Raw genomic sequence first — 19,591 nt, forward strand, 5'->3', positions numbered from 1 at the left:
TTATGTCCTGGTATACCTAGTATCAGATTTATACATCTATTTATTTCTATTCTGTACCTACCTGAAGTCTTGAAATACAAAAGGCGGATTCCATTAAAGCTTACCTCATCATCATCCCTTTCTTTCCTGCTATGCATCCCACATGGTGGTAGGGTCAGCTTTTCTAATTTTTCTTTTCTATGTGATAAGTCTAAGACATTAGGTACTTTTGGACCCCGGTACTCCTTCATATCTTTCACAAGTACATTCTTCCATCTAGTATTGGTGTGACCTACTAGATCTTCGAGCGATCTCTAACACATCATCATCCGTTGGCGTTCTGCTTAAGAGTCTCACCATACGACTATAAGACACCACGTCTAGTCATGGGCTTTCAGATATTCCCCTTAAGTATAAGGGGAACATGAGGCTCAGAAAACTGCACTCGTAAACTGCCATTAGAATTCAGTAAATGTTTTAGTTGACTCGAATCTCAAACGAGACAAGATACTGAAATTGGGACCAAAATTTATTGAAAGGGCTTTTATCTTTAGGACAAGAGAAAAGGCAATACTAAAAAAAGCTACTCTGTACACTTCTTTTGTACAATTTATATTATATTGTGTTCAGTTTTAATGTGCAGCCATTGTGCAGCTATGTGGTTTAAATTTACGAAACTTACTCATCTGTGGATTGAACGGTTTGACACCATTTTGACACTGACAATAAACTGACCATGTCATGACGTTGACGTTTGCTGGTTTAAAAAAAGTAGTTTATTTAGGTTCGCAAGAGACGGAGGCTGTGTTGTTCAGTTTTTGTGTGTGTGTTTATACGTATTTTCATTTTGCTGTGATTATTAAATAAAACTTTACACTGTTAAATCAATACAGCTTGTAATGCCAGTTTATTGTAATATTATCAATTTATAAAATGCTGTCGGGTGATATCGTATTCTGAGGCTTTTTAAAAGTGTTTTTACGGAACAACATTCTAAAATGACTCTTACTATGACAAAGAAACTTAGCGAATGCCAAGCAGAAACAGTTCAGTTTATGCAAATAGAAAAAGTAAGTAAAAATGTATTATGAACTTATTATCAGTTTTTAGTACTATAAACATACCTTCACAAACTACATAGGTATTTTATCCATAGTTTTCTGTACGTACATATAGGTGACCAAGTTCCATTGAACCATTAAAAACCCTAAGACAACCCACTGACCAAAAATTGCAATTTCTGTAATTTATTGGAGGTAGGTGAATGTTTTAGGTAATCGAAAATAAAATCAGTTAGTGCATAAAATTAAGTTTGAAGTACCTAATCAACAAAGCATTACAAATGAAGTACTAAAAATACTTGAAATATTTGCCTTATTAATTACACATTTTTCTGCATTTGTTGGATAAATAACATGTTATCCTGAGAATTTATTTAAACACACACAATATTTTGTATAAAATTTACCTATATCAGATTATAAAAGAAGAAATGTATAAAAATCTTAATATTTATGTTCTTTCTGTTGAATGTAAACATAATCATTAATCAAGTACTTCAGCTCAATTTTAAGCAGTGCTTTCCAGTTAAAGAAACAGAATATGAATAACAAACATTTACTTGCATTACAAACTCTACAAAAAGTACAAACTTTAATAAAAAATAGCTATATGTATAGATTTACTTTGTAGATGATTTCCTTTTTTTCTCTGGAAATCTATTAAATTGATCTAGTTCCAAACTTAGTCATTGTTCCAAAGTATGTAGAATAGCCTCACAGAAATTTCTTTCCAATTATTGTTAATAATTTGGGACACCTTGTACACAAAGCCACAACGTAAACTATTGATTAGCTTGTGTAATGGATGATAACACAACTTATAATTACATTACCCATTTACTTACATTTTTATAAATACACATACATACATGCTCATCAAACAAATGTTTACAATATCGGGAATCAAGTTTGCAGCCCAGCATGGTAATTGGCATTGGACACCATTGTGACATAGACATGATTAATCCTTTTAACTAATTTAAAGAGCTTATTTTGATTTAATTTAATTTGGCCAATACAGGCCATAAACTACCCTAATTAAATTATTTTTCAGTTTTATTCCATCTAAGAGCTGCCTGGAAAGAATGGCTTTGTAACGTTGAGATGGCCTATTGTAATCTGTATAGTGTATCCTATATTGTTTTGTGGTGTACAATAATGAATATTCTTGTCTATTCTATTCTTATTTGTCCATAGGTTGAAGATGAATGCAGAACAGAGAACTTCTGTCAAGGCAATGGCCTTCTGCGAAGAGGGAAGAAACTGGAAGACAATAATAACTTAACCAAAGAAGAAGAGGAGTATATAAACTATAGGCAACTGCTCAAATATGAGCAGGCACCAGAATATATCAAACATAATCAGTATATCAGAGATGGTTACAGAAAACTATTGCCAACTAAACTATGTTGGGAAAGGTAAATGAACTTATAATTAAGTCTTTCAGTACTTTTTCAAGCTGTTCACAACTTTTTGTGGGTACGTAACAGATAATCATAAAGACACATATTATTACTATAATATTTGACCAATTTGTTTAGGTCAAAAAACTCTTGAAAATGCTTTTTGCTTATTTGAAAACCTAACTTGTGTTTTAACCTTTGGGCTACCTACAGAGTGCTTACTCCTGAATAAAAAAATGTACAGTTAGTTTTGGTAAATAATCATAGCAGCTATGTCCATTATTTTTCTTCTTCTCACAGATTCAAATTTTGTTGCTGTCTAAAATCACTATCCTGCCTCTATACCTGTGATCCTCATCTAGTGCTACCATTGGTGCCTCTCAATCCCAATGTACTTATATCCAGAGTACATCACAAACATTAATCTGTCAGAAAATGATTATGTTCTAATGACGCACCATCATTACAAGTTTCTCTATTACACACCATCATTATCATTACCTGAGAAGTCATAACGAAAGTTGAAACTATATACAACATTATAGAGTTTCATGTTATATGCTGTTGCATCATTATAAAGGAGCTCAGTAACTATTCTAGCTTGTTAAGAAATAGTGCGATATATTTTTCATAACTGTATGTCCTCATTACTGATCCATTGAGCCGTGGAATTTGAACATGCGTAGTTCGCTAAAAGTAGTCTTTACATTCGAAGTGGTATATCTACTTCTTTATTTAAAAATATAAAAGAGAACGGAAATAATGGGTTCAACTTAGCGAAGGGAAACCGCAAAGTCTTGACAGTTAAAGCAATGAGTAAGGAGGTACCTCAGATCAAAGAAATAGGAGGTACTATATTGCCATCCAACTTTGCCCTCCCATTAACATCTGTAACGAATACCTACATCAGGTTTCCATACAATCATAATATGGACTTTGGCAGAGGTAACAAACTGCGAACAACGGGACTAGGTATTTCACGTGTCGTTCTCGTGCCTTGCGGGTAAATTAAAACTTGTATAGGTCGAAATGAACTAGAAAACGGTCGCTGACGTTGATTCGCGTCAACACTGTTCAGTGAACAAAAAAGTTTTTTTCGTTAACACATTCGTGAGAAGATTGGTATTGTTTGCTGTCTTAATGGCCTAAGATCTCCACAGTCCGAAGTTTTTTAATTAGATGTTTTGTGTGTGCAAGCAAACAATTCGTATTTGTACCTACATAATTCATTATTTACAAAGGACCACAAGCTATTTGAATTAATGTTGCATTCAAATTATATGACCTTAGTAAATTGTTTAGCTTGAACTTAGCCTGAACGTGTCTGAACCCTCCAATATGATGAAGAAACAAATGACATACAATGTATTCCATTTGTATAATTAGTAGTACTTAGGTACCTACTTATAGGCTAGCTTGGTCTACATCACCTGCATTATTTTTCGGTAGATTCTATTGCAAGGGTTTTACCCTTGTCGAATGAATGTCGAAGTAACATCCTGTTTTACTATTAAAATCAGTTCAAATCTCTGTTAACCAAAAAAAAAGGAAGATGAAACAGGATAAATGTTAAGTTCTTTCATTATTTATTCAAATACCTAATTCAACGACCAGGCATTTTCTCTGATTAAATAAGACAACTATTGGTCATGCTTCTACTTCTAGTGTCCTCATGGGCGTAGCTACACTGGGGCAAGCTGGGGCACTTGCCCCACCCTGGGCCCTGGCTCTGACCTATAAGGTGTCTGATTAAACAAGTTTTTTTTACTAACTCTAACTAACAACATCAACAACATATGTACTACCCGTTAGTTATTGCATTAAAAAATTGACGACTTTTGAAAAGAGCGCGATCAAAACAAAATACACGCTCGAGTTCCCGAACGTGAGCGGTGCGCGCGTCATTTGAAAGCGAGCCGTATTCCCTAAAAGAATAGTTGCTATGTGGCGTAAAGAGACGAGCCGTCCATCTTATCCAAAAAATAATGCATTGAAGGAGATGGAACTGGTAGATGTGATCAAAATTTCCTAGTGTAAAAACCGCGCTCGCTATTTTGCTCGCTATTGTACAATCGAACGATTGTTTAGCACAGTGGTTTTTAAACGGTGGTCCGCGGACCACTGTTGGCCCCTGGAGACATTCCGAGTGGTCCGCGAAGCTTAGCTGCGCGACGTTGCTACACGTTATCTAACTTTATTTTTATCGACTTATCTATGCGAGCGAGGGGGTTTTCGTAGGGGCGTAAATCGGGTGTGTCGTACCTAATCCCCCTATTCATGAAAATGATATTTGGGACATTTCACGTAGGTTTCGTTTTGAGTCTTAAAAAAAAGTCCGATAAAAGTTTCACGCTCGCTTCGCTCGCGTATTCAGAAACTGTATTTTTTGCATTTGTTAACAAACAAAAAGTTAAGGACGTTTCGGCTAAATTTTACGTAATATTTGGTTTAAGTCCAATAAAAATTTCACGCTCGCTTCGCTCGCGTATTCAGACTTATTGGCTATGTGCCCTTTATTTGCATTTATCAACAAACAAAAAGTTAAGTACGTTTGGGCTACGTAATATTTGGTTTAAGTCCGATAAAAATTTCGCGCTCGTTTCGCTCGCGTATTCAGAAACGATATGCCCTTATTTTTGCATTTGTCAACAAACAAAAAGTTAAGTACGTTAGGGCTTTACGTAATATTTGGTTTAAGTCCAATAAAAATTTCGCGCTCGTTTCGCTCGCGTATTCAGAAACGATATGCCCTTATTTTTGCATTTGTCAACAAACAAAAAGTTAAGTACGTTAGGGCTTTACGTAATATTTGGTTTAAGGCCGATGAAAATTTCGCGCTCGCTTCGCTCGCGTATTCAGAAACTATATGCTCTTGTTTTTGCATTTTTCAACAAAAATAAAGTTAAGTACGTTTGGGCTACATTTTACGTTATATTTGGTTTAAGTCCGATAAAAATTTCGCGCTCGCTTCGCTCGCATATTCAGAAACTATATGTCCTTACTTTTAGCTTTTTTCCTGTGTGTTCATTTTCTGTACCTGAAAATATAAACCTCTCAAATTAAGAGATTAACAAGTTTGAGATTAACGGCTCAAGATACAAAAAATCGCCCTCCCCCGGGGGATAGGTTGACTGCTGCCCCACCCTGAGCCCAAAGCTGGCTACGCCCATGAGTGTCCTATATCACCTTGTTCCCAGCTTGATGCATTCCACTTCTATCAGCAATGTTCACAGAACGACACTTGATCTAACTAAACAAAGAACGCAAAAAGATTTTCCTCAGCTATTCAATGATCTTTCGCAAACTTTCTCTTTTCATAATCACCGTAAACCGCCTAAACAGATACATTACAGTAGGAACAAGGGTATTATGTAGATATAATCTGAGTACTTACTCGTGGAAATCAGAGTGTAACTGTATAATGAAGTTTCATGTATTGCACTGCAATGCAGACATTGTTGGTAGTAATTGTTACTTTATTACCTATTTGCTGGACTTGAGTAATAGTAGTAAAGGTATAGGGTGAGGAAACAGAACTAGGAACTGCCTTGGTTATGTAAAGTACCTTATCCATTGATTGACGTAGTCAAATTAATTACTTAATGATGGTGTCATTAATTGAAAGAAAATAAAACTAGCATGTGCGCTAATTCTATTTGAAAATCCGTAACGTTTCGAAATGTGTTCGAAATCGCTATGTGTCGCCACAATATGAAGATCCACAGAATAAAGCCCTGGCCCACTAGCGTAGGCTTCATAGTCACATAACCTCGTGGCCTTTACCAGTTTGGGCTACTATAACCGGACATCTGCCTTCTGAATCGAAAGATTTGCGTTTTAAGTTAACGTCTCATGTTCTTGACATATCTCTTACGTAAAGTGTGGAAGTACGCCCAGCAAAGTTATTTTCTTACCGGTTTTACATTTGAACCACTGCATCACTAACCGGTCTCATTTAAGGTCGAATGGGTTACCGGTGATTATCTTATTGCATGTCAGAAATTATACAAATGTAGTTCTTCGTGTGATGAGAGTCTACTGCTCTATACTTACCTTTTGACCTATGTACATATGTATGAATGTAGTGGAATAGTAAATAATGCGTAGGAAGACTGGCTTATTGACTTATAGTCGATAAACAATGATTTGCTCGCATACATAATGAGTGTTTAACCTCCTAACTGCCAAAAATGTGCTATTATGCAATGCAAATTATCCTATTTGAGGTTTCCTCGTTCCAAATATGACCGAGTTTTAATTTTGTTTTAGCATATTCTGGTGGACGAATGAGACCATGAACATATGGACGCACATATTCGGCTTCTTCTTGCTATTGTTCCTGACCATCAACGATCTGGTCATCATCAACATTCATGCGACCGTCACGGACAAGATCGTCGCCGGGTTATTGTTCTCATGCTTTCTGGTAAGTTATAAGAACGTCATTTGCTTCACATTATTCTTCTTGTTTATTATCTTAGCTATTAAGATATGAGTTTCTGTGGTTGCCGGAACTAGCCTTAAACGTTATCTAACCACAGTCCAAGATTAACATTCTTTTTTACACTTACATAAATCGACTCTTACATTGACCTACCTTATTTCATTGAGCCGTGTATTAGGTACATGTACGATCACGTTATATAAGTTTTCTAATAGAAACATATTCGCTATTAAAATATGTCTTGTTCCAACAAAAGCATAATGTATGAAGCATCATTTTTCTTTTGAGCATAATGCGTCATTGAAGAGCACAAGTCTTGTTTACTCTAACTTACAAGGTTTGTTGCCCCCTCCGTCAGTCTAGTGTGGTTTTAGCACTTACAACGGCCATGCGAGCATCATAATATATTATTTCCATGTTGTTCGTGACGTGGCCATTACGAAATGAGCTGTACACCATTGGTCGTTGGTCGACGTCTTGAAAGTTTGCGCCTGAGATGTTCGACCTGCTTTTCTCCCGTTAGTGAAAGTACAAAATTATAAAAAAGAGCGTTAATAAGCACCAGCAGTGGTCAGAGTATAGTGCTGCATTTGCATGCTAAACTATTCAAAAGTATTTTTCATTTTCATAAAAACAAATTATTAATTCCTGATAGGTCAGGGATTTGTCAAATAGAATTATAAAATCAATTTATATTTTTATCCTCTGCCAGTCAGGAAATATATTCAGTGTTTTGTTTATCATACTCTTTTAAATGGCCAGGAATGAAGAGTAAAATTAGGAGCCTGATGATGAAACTTTTTATTCGAATGTAGTTTCTAAGCGTGCAAATGTCTCGTTGAGATAAAATTCAAAAAAAAAAAAAAGAAAATACCAACTATAATATCAATTAAACTTTGTAAAGAACTTTCCAAGTTGTCTGCTGCATATGATGATGGAGATTCTATCTTATCTGTCTGCTTATGAAATACTTTCACTGACAGCGTACATAACATAAGCACTTGTCTATAGGTATGCTATGTTCACAATGTGAATTGCATGTTATTAACACAGTCTTCCTCAGACTTTCAATTAAAAACTATTTTTAGATACCCTTGAGATCTATCAAGTAAATGTCTTTAGTTAAATTAGCATTCCTTTAACACCTTTAATAAAAATAAACGTCGCGAATTAATATACCTATGATTGTTTATAATTCATATATAAATAATTATACCGCTTTTATGATGCTTAAAATGATCATACACGTGATGCTACTTGACATAGAAAGCAGACGTTTAAAGTATTTAACAGATGCAGTAGGTCATTCATAGAAACAGGTTATTATTGTGTGAACGAACCATCTTTCACTGTTTACCATGCGTTATATCCAAGGTTTTATTGCATATCATTAACAAGTACTTGACAAAGAAACGAAGAAAGTATGGATATGAAATAAATGTCGGAATTCGATGGAAAGTTAAACGAGAAAACAAATTGTTGGTACAGCAATAGCAGTATGAATAAGAGAATGCTGGCCACAATTTTTTATAGTTTTATACATTCATTCATGGTTGAGTGTCCAAGTGTAGATGTTGTCTATAGCTGTGGTCGGTCCGATGTCGTAACGTTACGAACGAGGCTGTTCATGGCATGATGTTTGTAGTGGGGCGAAGACGCAATCTCCGTGCTAGTAGTAAAACAAAAAATTGTTTGTTAGGCCTTTAAATTATTATTATGTCTGACAAATGAGTTTCGCAAAATGAGGCCTGCAAACTGTTTTTTATTTCCGAAAACGTTATTAAACGGTTTTATTTAGCTTACCCTGTTTGTTTTATTATTTATTCTTGGGTCAAATTTAGTAATTCAAATTTAAGTACCTTGCTGTTGTCAGATTGATCTGAAATTTGGTACACACCTTTAATTCCGATGACAATACAATATACTAATATCAATAACATTGTAAATCCAAGATGGCCGCCGGTACAAAATGGCGGATTACATATTTTTTCCACAACCCCCTCAATATGGGTATCAAATGAAAGGGCTACTCAAGTAGAATACTGTCAGCAACAACAGGACCAAGGCCTGCCTGGGCTGCGGGATTGTCCTGGTACATAAAAGGCCTACGACGAAACACAACGGTTTTTAGTCAGAAAGAGTCTGGCACTCCCTCACCGCTGCTGACCCATATATAGAATGAGGAATATTCGGTAGGCATTTTCATTAAATACTAAAAACTAGAAAATAAAAAATCGGTAAAAAAACTTTTAAGTTAAACGGTTTTATCTTATGTGCACTGAAAACTAGAAAAAAAAAAAAAAACTGTTACTTACCTATAAACCTACATAGGTGGTCCCGGTCATATTAGACTAAAATAAAAACGTGGGGGCCCTCTGAAATCCTACCTATGGCAAAGCATATCTTTATACTTTGGTAGATCGTGAGCGCTGGTGAAGCCGCTACGGCTGATTTATTGATTGTCAAAATCTCCAGTTACAATTATAGTAAGTAGAAATCCTTACCTATTATACCTCTAGAAGAAAGTATTACAGCAATAGTTAGGTAATGGGCCCCACGTTTTTATTTTAGTCTAATATGACCGGGACCACCTATGTAGGTTTATAGGTAAGTAACAGTTTTTTTTTATTTTCTAGTTTTCAGTGCACATAAGATAAAACCGTTTAACTTAAAAGTTTTTTTACCGATTTTTTATTTCTAAATTCTACACAGATTTTTAATGCTGACTCAGCAAAATTATTTCTTGGGTAATCTTAGACGCAATATGACAGTGCATTGATTTTCATTTAGAAAGGTGCATATTTAATGGCACTGGGCGAAGCCTGTCGTTGCCTCATCGATTTTCTTTATAAGTATCTATTCATAGACTTTAATTATAGATCTATGGTTTCGACCTTTTGTTGCCACCACTATATTATAGTACTTATGAGTCGGTAACTTGCGATTTCTCAAGTCTAGTTTTTTTTTAGATCATAACTTAATTTGCTATTTGTGTGCTATTGTATTTTTTATGATTTTCGCAAGGTTTGAAAACAAAACAGACTTTGTACTTCCGCGTGAAACGTAAGGTTTTGTATCCATACGTATCGGAAGGATTTACAGATTAATGCATATCAGATAAAATAGTCTATAAAATTAAGGTTATCGCCTTATAAATACGCGTATGAGGACAAAGGCACCTAAAGTGGAATTATATTTTTTATATGTGCATGAATGCTTTTCTTACGATTTATAATCCATTAATTATAAACTAAGGTTATAATAAAATAACAATTATTAAAAGTTTTATTATTGATATTATAGAAATAATTATGCACTTAGCACTAAGGTACTAAATTACTTAGGTATAAGTTGATACAAAATTCAAGGCACACATAAGGTTACACATTAATGGTCATAAGATTTAATAAGAAATATTGCTAAGTGGGTTAAGGATTAAATATAATTGTTTATCTTAATATTCATTAATAATGTCCTGATGAGGATTAATGCAATTATACGTAAACTGATTACTAGGATAACGACAGTAATATTTGAAAATATAGATAATTTGCTAATTTCCGTTATAAGTTTAATTTGCATAGGTAATTTTATTGCAGATAATTAATTAAGTACTACGAAAGTTGCCTATTTAATTAGGAATAAACATATTAATTGGGACTTTAATTAAATAGACAAAATTATAGTTCCCTTAACAACCATTTACTTAAGGCGAGGAATTGGTCAACAATAATTCCATAACCGGCACGCGCATCTAAGGCGCCAAAAGGGGTCGGAGCGTCTGAGCGGGGCGAGGATAACAATACGCGCGCTAGCTTATAACTAAAAGTCGTAAGCGACAAAATGGTTTTGTAATTTTATTATTTAGAAATGATAATTTGATAAAAATTCCTTCTACAATTTTAAAGAGTATGTATATACTCAACTACTAAAAAAGTTAAGAGGCTTAAATCGGTCCCGTTTGCCCATAATATGTGAATCTCTTTTTAAAAAGAGGTATGTTTGATATATTTTTCTCTGTTATAAAAATTACCTAATCATGTTTCTACGTCTAACAAAATAAGGTTTATATCATGAACTTTCAGGTAACCAAGTTGTACTTTGATCCGTTTTGTATTTACTGAGAAAAATTGACATCCTTGGCGCCAAAAATTCCAATTCGTCCTCTTAAATCTGCTGATTATTTAGAACAGAACATTCAGTTTCAAGTTTTTAATTCCCTTAAGTAATTCTGGCATCGCAGGTCGACCGTACTCCATAAATAGACGAAGTTAAGCCAACTTATAGATAAACTTTGGAACTAACAACCCCATATTTCAGCACATAGTCATAACCAGTTTGCCATAAATATGGGTAATGTGTTGTTATCTTCAATTGGTGTTATTCCATACTTGGCTTAGTGCCATGTTTGGCAATTCTTGGAATACTCCGGTTTAACGTCTAGTAAATTAATTGTTCAATGAGCATGGATAAGAATTCTAAAACCTAGATTTGAACAGTATAGGATAAAATGAAATTATTGAATACATTTTGTAAATGGACTTTGGTTCCGTCTTGTAATAGTAGCATTGGACTGAATTGATTTGCCAACCGTGCAAAAACAAACAATTTGATTATGCACAGTCGATTGTTTCTTATGAATAAACAACTATTTGGAAAATACTTAGATGTAAACCCTTTTTACCAGTTCTGAACCAAAAGCAACTCTCGAGTCTCTGATCTTCAACTAAATTGAGAGTCGACTCTCAATTTAGTTGTTCGGGAATTCTTTATTCAAAATCTTTTTTTTCTTTTTCCAGGTTTGCATGGCGCTATCAGCTTTATACCACACATTCTCTTGCCGCTCCGAGCACGATTACAACACATTTCTGATGTACGACCTCTTTGGTATTGCGCTCTCCTTACTGGCCATCTACACATCCGGAGTTTATTATGCGTTTTGGTGTCATTCCGTAAGTGTGGACTCGCCTTTATTACGTATTGTACGCAGTTGTTATGAATTCTACGTGGCTTTGTGTTAATGTTTATGTCGCGTGTTCGCTTCACATATTCAAGCGTAGGATCGGAAGTGGGGTATACGAGATTTCGATGATTTATTTTGAGAAAGTTTTGGTTTCAATTTTTGATTGTCAGTCCCACTTTTTCAAATTGATTGGTAATAGTAAAGTTGGAATGTTTAGGTTCATCGAGTAGCTAAGGAGTTTGAAGTGCTTGCTCAGCTCTTACAATCTTGCTTATGAATAAATTAAGGTTGAAAAAAGGCTGAATAAGTGACTGAACAATTCGCAAAACAAATAAAATTTATGTTAGTTTATGTTATCGTTCATAAAAAGTGAGTAATGCATCACGATTCGATTTGCTACACGACTAAACCTGAATCGATTAGAATTCTATTCGCAGTATTGTTCCGGATGATTATTGTCGAGTTATTCGATAATAACATTTTATTTTATCTCACGATATGTTCGCTTTCTACGACGTATTGTGAGCGTAGGAGCTTGTTTAGAGTTCTAGACATCTAGGCGATAATCTATGATGCATACTTGCTCTATGGTTCTCGTATTCAAGTTTAAAAGAGAAAGTATCAGTTTTGAGCGGATCATACCGAAAATATCACAAACTTCTGCGTATTTGGACTTGGTTTATACTTTCACTGAGACAACGTCTCATTTGCCGTAATTTGGGAGTTTAACTGCTGTATAGGTACGATTTACTTCGAGTTATCCGGAAATATCATCCTTATGTCCTTCTGCCCTCATAACACGTCTAATAGTTTTTGCAAAAATCTAATTAGCAATTACTAATGATAGCTAACCATAATAATACAAAAGGCATACATTAATTTACTGCCAGCAGTCGTGTGATAATTTTCTTGTTTGTAAGAAAACGTGAGTTACTAGTTTGAAACATTTAACACAAGTCATATTACGCTTAAGTATCACGACTCTTGGATCTCAAGCTTGGTTCAGATATAAGAAGGGGGTATTGTAATTCATCGCGCCTGCCAGTCCAAGAATGTCCTAGAAAAAGGAAGTTTTTGTTCTAAAAACATGTCATCCTCCATTATTTAATCCTTGCAAAAGTTTTAGTTTTCGAAGTGAGAATGAATTTTGTCGCAATATACATTACTTGATCTTTACTTGGGAAAGTGAATATGAAAATAGTGTTTAATAGTTGGGTATATAAAATAATATGAGATTACACGACAATCACGCGACAGCTAGTCCCGGCAGCGTTGATATAATTACATTTTTAATTACTGTAGAATTATGTTTTCTAAACTAGCGCCTTCATCATGTCCAAGTGTTTGCGAAATATGCTGAATCACGTTACACATTGACAACTTTTATAATCGCACACTTTCATAGAAAATTAAAACTGTGCGGTTTTTTGCACAATGAGGTTTTACACATAGATAATCCTGCTTCATTATAGTAAAGTCTGGGAGGTTAGAATTTTTGACGAGAACTATAATATCTATTCAATTTATTACTGAGGGAGAATAGCTACTGAAATTTTGATTTGGTCGGCGCAGCATGTTTTCTTCTTCCATACTCTTCTATCTAGGCTGTCATCATCTCACAAGTAATGAACATTCTTTCTAATCATTACAAATTTGTCTTGAAATAAATTATAATTTAATTAATTCGTAGACTTTCTTTCGTAACTAATTTAAGGTCAAGAGCACTAGACCCGGCACACACGATGCGACTCAATGAGACCTATAAGTATGCACATAGGGTCCCGCTTGTTGTAACCGGTGTTGCAAAACAAAGCGCCAATGACCTTCTCATACCATCCGAGTAGTTTAGTCGAATTTAAATTGTTGTTTAACATATTGTCGTGTGATTAGTTCAATTATGTTAGATTATGTTAAGAGGACCACCCGTAGGAAGTGTACGAGATTAGAATAATGAGTTGGTTTTATCTGTACCTAATTCTTTCCGTGAAATTAATGGCTACTGATAGATCGATGTATTTAACAATTGTTAAGTCTGTGCACCCATCCACATTCAAGAACATTTTTTTTTAAATATGTTTCTGTGTTATTCTGTACGAACCCAAATCCATAAGGTGTACGAACTATCACTTTATTTAAATAACCGTTATCGTCAAGTCTGGAAAAATACTCGCAAACATGTGTTGGTTTCCCCAGGATTTAATTAAACGGGTTCCTCGTGCTCTTAAAATAAATATGTTGGTTTGGTAGTCTTGTAAGCCACTCGAAAACAGTTTAAATGTTATCTTGAATTCTTTGTCTTTGTTGATGATATTACTTTAGGGTACGTTGAATTCAAATAAGCATTTTACGAATTATTAGACATAACAACAAAATAATGACCTGCGTCTGTCTACTCTGGTTATGGCTCTAGTTTTTCGTTCCTTTAGTCTTAAGCAACTTAAAACTTGAAAAAGTCAAACACCAGCTTTTCTAGTTATAAGTTATACTTCTAATACAGACACACTGCTAGTATATAAGTAGGTAGGTACCTACTATAAAAGTTTCATAATGTCTAATATCACAACCTCAGTCTACCAAACGAACCTATCTGTAACAACCATCAATTTCCTAACAAATTAAATTTCAAATATCAGGAGCTAAAGCAGTTCTACATGACATCAGTGACGGTGATCTTCGTGGTGGCGATGGTGCTACAAGTGCCGCGGCTGGGTGTACCATACCCGGTGAAGATGTGCGTGTTCATCGGCTGGGCAGCGTACGGTGTGCTGCCCACGCTGCACTGGACTTACACTATGGGTGGCTTTGAGAACCCCATGGTTCAGGTTAGTACTGACTGTTCAATTTCTTATTATTTATGATCAACATAAACCATGTCAAATTAGACCTTCTGACCGTCATGGAATTCCACTACGGCAAAAGCCGACATGAGAAAGAGACATGTGAAGTGATTTTGGCTTCAAATTCGCCATGCGCTCAGTTGCTCGAGTGTAAAAAGGGGCTTGTTGAATTAGTGTTCTGAAATACATATATCATGTATGTTTTACCTTACCATAAGCGAAATATCTCAGCTCCATATTCATTTATGCTAGGTATATTTTATATTAATTTTGTGAAATGTAGAAATAAATGTAAGGATGTAAATTTTTTTTTTCAGATGTTCTTCCCTAGAGTCATAGGGATGTACGTCATAAGTGGGACAGCGTTTGTGATATACGCCTTCAAGGTAAGCTAACATTTTTGTAAAAAAGCTATACATATTTAACTCTTATGAAATTCTTCTAACATAAAAAAGGGGGATCATATCTTGTCTAAGCGCAACCAAGCGTTTCAAATAGCTAGACAGTTTTATTTAAATTTCAACCTTAAAAGCTGACTACTATGGTTCACTTTCGTCGCAGAGAAAAGTAATTCTTAATGTATTTTTAACCGACTTCCCAAAAAGGAGGAGGTTATCAATTCGGCCGGTATGTTTTTTTTTTTCTATGTATGTACATCGATTACTCCGAGGTTTATGGACCGATTTACGTGATTCTTTTTTTGTTCGACTTGGAATAGCTGCCAATTGGTCCCATAGTCATCAGGTCAGGATCTGATGATGGAAACCCTGAGAAATCGAGGGCAACCTTCGAAAGTTGTAGGCATACATAGGGTAAAAACTTGACACTCAGGTGTACGCCTAAAAGCACTATTCAACAGTGAAGATTTGGAGCTGATCTGATGATGGAAACCAGAGAGGGTCGAGGGAACTCGACAACTGAATATGTAAACTACCTCGTGTTTGGGCTTAAATTATTTGTATTGACAAGACCTTTGCAACAGTGAAGGTTTGGAACTGACCTGATGATGGAGACCAGAGAAAGTCGAGGGAACTCAACAACTGAATATGTAAACTACCTCGTATTCGGGTTTAAATAATTTGTATTGACAAGACCTTTGCAACAGTGAAGGTTTGGAACTGACCTGATGATGGAGACCAGAGAAAGTCGAGGGAACTCGACAACTGAATATGTAAAATACCTCGTATTTGGACTTATATTCTTTGTATTGATGAGAACTTCCCACTTGTATGGATAGTGACAACTATTCGTATCACTGAAAAGCTTTAAATAAAAAACTTTTTTACAAAAAAATTAAACCGACTTCCCAAAACACTAAAAAGCAAAAAAAAAACTATTTTTAGGTGCATCGGCCTAGAAGTCGGTGGCAAAATTAACTTAGTAACATCCATTAGACACCGACTTCTAGGCCGATGCACCTAAAAATAGTTTTTTTTTTGCTTTTTAGTGTTTTGGGAAGTCGGTTTAATTTTTTTGTAAAAAAGTTTTTTTGTACCGGCTACTTGCTTGTCTACCTAACCCTGGTTTCTCAGTGTTCATTGACCGCAATGGTCATCCGTACCTTGAATGTATGTAATTATATGTGTAAGTCACCTCTGTCCTACTATTTGAGAACTCTTGAAAGTTTCTTGACTTTAGAATTTGGTCAAAAGCCTAATAAACAATGTGTGTAACCTACACACATTGTTAGTAGCCCGAAGTGGTTTAAAGGTCAATGTTGTAGTAATTGTATTTAAAACAGTAAACAGTATAGTAGAATTAATTGCTGACAAAAAATACTTTTTTCTTTTGTATAATGTTTTGTCATTAATTATCTTGACATGTGGCGGCATACAGTTCTACTCTTAATTCGTAACTGCCTTACTACAACTAGGTACATAGATATTATATAAACTTTATTGAGCAAAGAAAAGTGGCTTTTAGAGAAATTGATTCAATTGAAAAATTTGAGAAGGCCAAGTTGCCCGTGATTAAAATTAAAGGCCCAGTTTTTAACGCTGCACTTTTGCAATAAATGCCAGCAACATCAAAGTAAAACATTAAGGACACTAGCGTATTCTAGAACCGAATCTTAAGGACATGTGACCTTAAACGACCGTTAATTGCTTGATTGTTTTATTTAATTATATTTGTTCAAAACAACATTTTATTTATTAATTCATTCACATTCTTTGGAATAACTTTTGACGCAATATGTTGATGAATCGCCAATTTACGCGATATTTTTGAGACCTTGTAGGAATGTTGTGACGCGTTGGAATTCTGGAATATTAATTTACTTTTGTTTTTTTTGCAAATACCAAGAAAATAAATAATTTGGTAGGTACCTATAGATACATTTATATTTAGGTCGATTGCGTTAAAATTTCAATGGTGCATATTAATTTAGTATTGATAATTCACAAAGCATTTAGTAATTTGCATAGCGATTTTTTATCCTCTCTTTCTTATATGATTTGAAAGTGAAATTATGTACCTACCTTTGAAATCAATTTTCACGTCTAGCAAATACTGTTTCTTGATCTGCTTGTTTATTTCGATGTTTCAACCAATGTACCGATAAGGCTTTATATAGTACTTTTCTATTATTTGTCCTATTCTACATGTAATGTAACATTGAAAGTAAAATTTCTAACTTAACTTTCCTATTCCAGGTGCCAGAGCGCTGGTTCCCAGGCAAGGTGGACTACATAGGCCATTCCCACCAATGGTGGCATGTTCTAGTGCTAGGAGCTCTGTACTACTGGCACAACTCCGGCATGATGTACGTGCAATACCGCATGAACCACGGCTGTGCTAACACTATGCGGATCTTCTAAACAACTCTAACCTCATGAGGAAATCACCCCAACCAATGAGGACAGATCAGAATTTAAACTCATTAAAGTTGTCGTCACAACATGGCTGGTTTACCGCATAAGCTACAGTTGTGTCTACGAGGATCTTGGAAACACGCTATCCACATGAGAAAATCTCCCCAACTAATGAGGAATCGTAAGAATTTAGATGATGCGGAATTATGCCCCATCCTCTCATTATAGTATTCCTTAATCTAAAGGTGCTTGAGGCCTTATAAAAATAACTTGTATTAAAAATTGATTTTAATTATTAGGAGGCTATCGTTAATCTACCAGTTTGAGTGGAAATCAGAAAAGAAACATTTTACTTTAAAATTAATAAAAATACTCATAAGGCTCTTGAATCACGTGAGCCTGTTTTTAGAAGGTATGTTAAAAATACAATGTGATAGACTACTGCTCAATGTAAAATCTCTTAGATAGAGAATAAAATACCTAGCAAAATTTTAAATCGGTTGTGCTATCATAATTCAGTAAGGTATGTATTTTAATTTCGTGATTTTTAATTACTTAACTTAATTTTATATTTCATAAAAAAATCTAAAATTAATTTTCAAGGTAAGTTTTCATTCCACATTGTTTACAAATTAAGACTGAGATGGGTCCAGTTACTTTGTATACTTACCTATATTCTTAGAAAACTTAATTTCAAAATAGTTATTGAGTTACCTTTAAAATGATACAAAATAGTATTAATACAAAACAATTTATAATGCTCGGTGTCATGACATGTAATAGATCTGATATAATTTTATTAAACTTGTTTATTTATTATATTTCTGTAATAATAAATCTTCTTTCTGTAATAATGTAATGTCTTTTAAAAATTGTGAAAATTATGAAGATTATTTTTCCGACCCAAATATCGACCAATAGAATTGCACCATTCGACGTCACGTGGTACAACCTACATGGTATTATACTGAAAATTTTTTGAATATTTTCTCTGGTCGTTGCTACGTCAAACTGACAGGTTGTGGCCGACATTTGGGACGGAAAAATAATCTCCACACGAGCTTCATAATTATCTGGCATTTCCCTCAAGGTTCCTGCAACAAATAAAGTCGTCAAGTTTTCAGGAAATCACTGCGCTTCGCGCTCGTTATTTTTAACCTGAAAACTTGACTCCTTCATTTGTTTGCAACGAACCTATCGGAAAATACCCGATAATTTTGAAGCTCTTGTGGTATATAGTGATTATTTTTCCGACCCAAATATCGACCAATAGAATTGCACCATTCGACGTCACGTGGTACAACCTACATGGTATTATACTGAAAATTTTTGAATATTTTCTCTGGTCGTTGCTACGTCAAACTGACAGGTTGTGGCCGACATTTGGGACGGAATAATCTTCCGAATACACACGAGCTTCATAATTATCTGGCATTTCCCTCAGGTTTCAGCAACAAATAGTCGTCAAGTTTTCAGAAAATCACTCGCGCTTCGCGCTCGTGATTTTTTAACCTGAAAAACTTGACTCCTTCATTTGTTTGCAACGAACCTATCGGGAAATACCCGATAATTTTGAAGCTCTTGTGGTATTATAAGTGAAAATTGAGTGGTCTAAATGGCCCAATAATATTTTGTATTTTTTATGTTACAAATTAAATGTTAAATCATTGTTTTGAAAACTGTTATTTGTCGTAGACTTCTTTACATCTGTGATTCGTTAGTAAACAATGTTTACATTTATAATTCTAATGTTACTTATTATTTATATAATTTCAATTAAGTAATTGTTATTGTTAGATTTATAATATCATGTTCTATGGTTTGGTAGTTGGGTATTGTATGATGAAATATAAATTATTTAAAATTATCATGTGTGTCATTTTCATTTCTGGTCTAGCTTTTATTTACAGTCTATTTGAAGAATGCATTGTGGTAATCTTCAAAACATTTTTAAGCAGGTATTTTGCTTTAGCTTTTACTACCCTACCCAATATAAAAAACTAGTATACTTATCTAAAATGTATTTAGTTGTTTAAAGTTAAAGTTAATATTTTACGCTCTGTCGAAAAGAATCTTTGTATATTAACGATG

General features: G+C 34.5%; 1 protein-coding gene across 1 annotated transcript; it reads left to right on the top strand.

The window, feature by feature from the left end:
* Positions 1 to 743: 743 nt before the first annotated feature.
* LOC110378166 (progestin and adipoQ receptor family member 3) lies at positions 744 to 18,548 on the top strand. The gene is made up of 7 exons (XM_021337309.3): positions 744 to 1,049; positions 2,238 to 2,458; positions 6,713 to 6,869; positions 11,687 to 11,839; positions 14,484 to 14,672; positions 15,005 to 15,073; positions 17,342 to 18,548. Exons 1-7 carry the CDS (start codon positions 978 to 980, stop codon positions 17,504 to 17,506), a joined length of 1,026 nt encoding a protein of 341 aa, XP_021192984.1. The 5' UTR covers positions 744 to 977; the 3' UTR covers positions 17,507 to 18,548.
* Positions 18,549 to 19,591: the final 1,043 nt, after the last annotated feature.

This window comes from Helicoverpa armigera, chromosome 13, assembly GCF_030705265.1.
Source record: "Helicoverpa armigera isolate CAAS_96S chromosome 13, ASM3070526v1, whole genome shotgun sequence".
Taxonomy (NCBI): Eukaryota; Metazoa; Arthropoda; class Insecta; order Lepidoptera; family Noctuidae; genus Helicoverpa; species Helicoverpa armigera.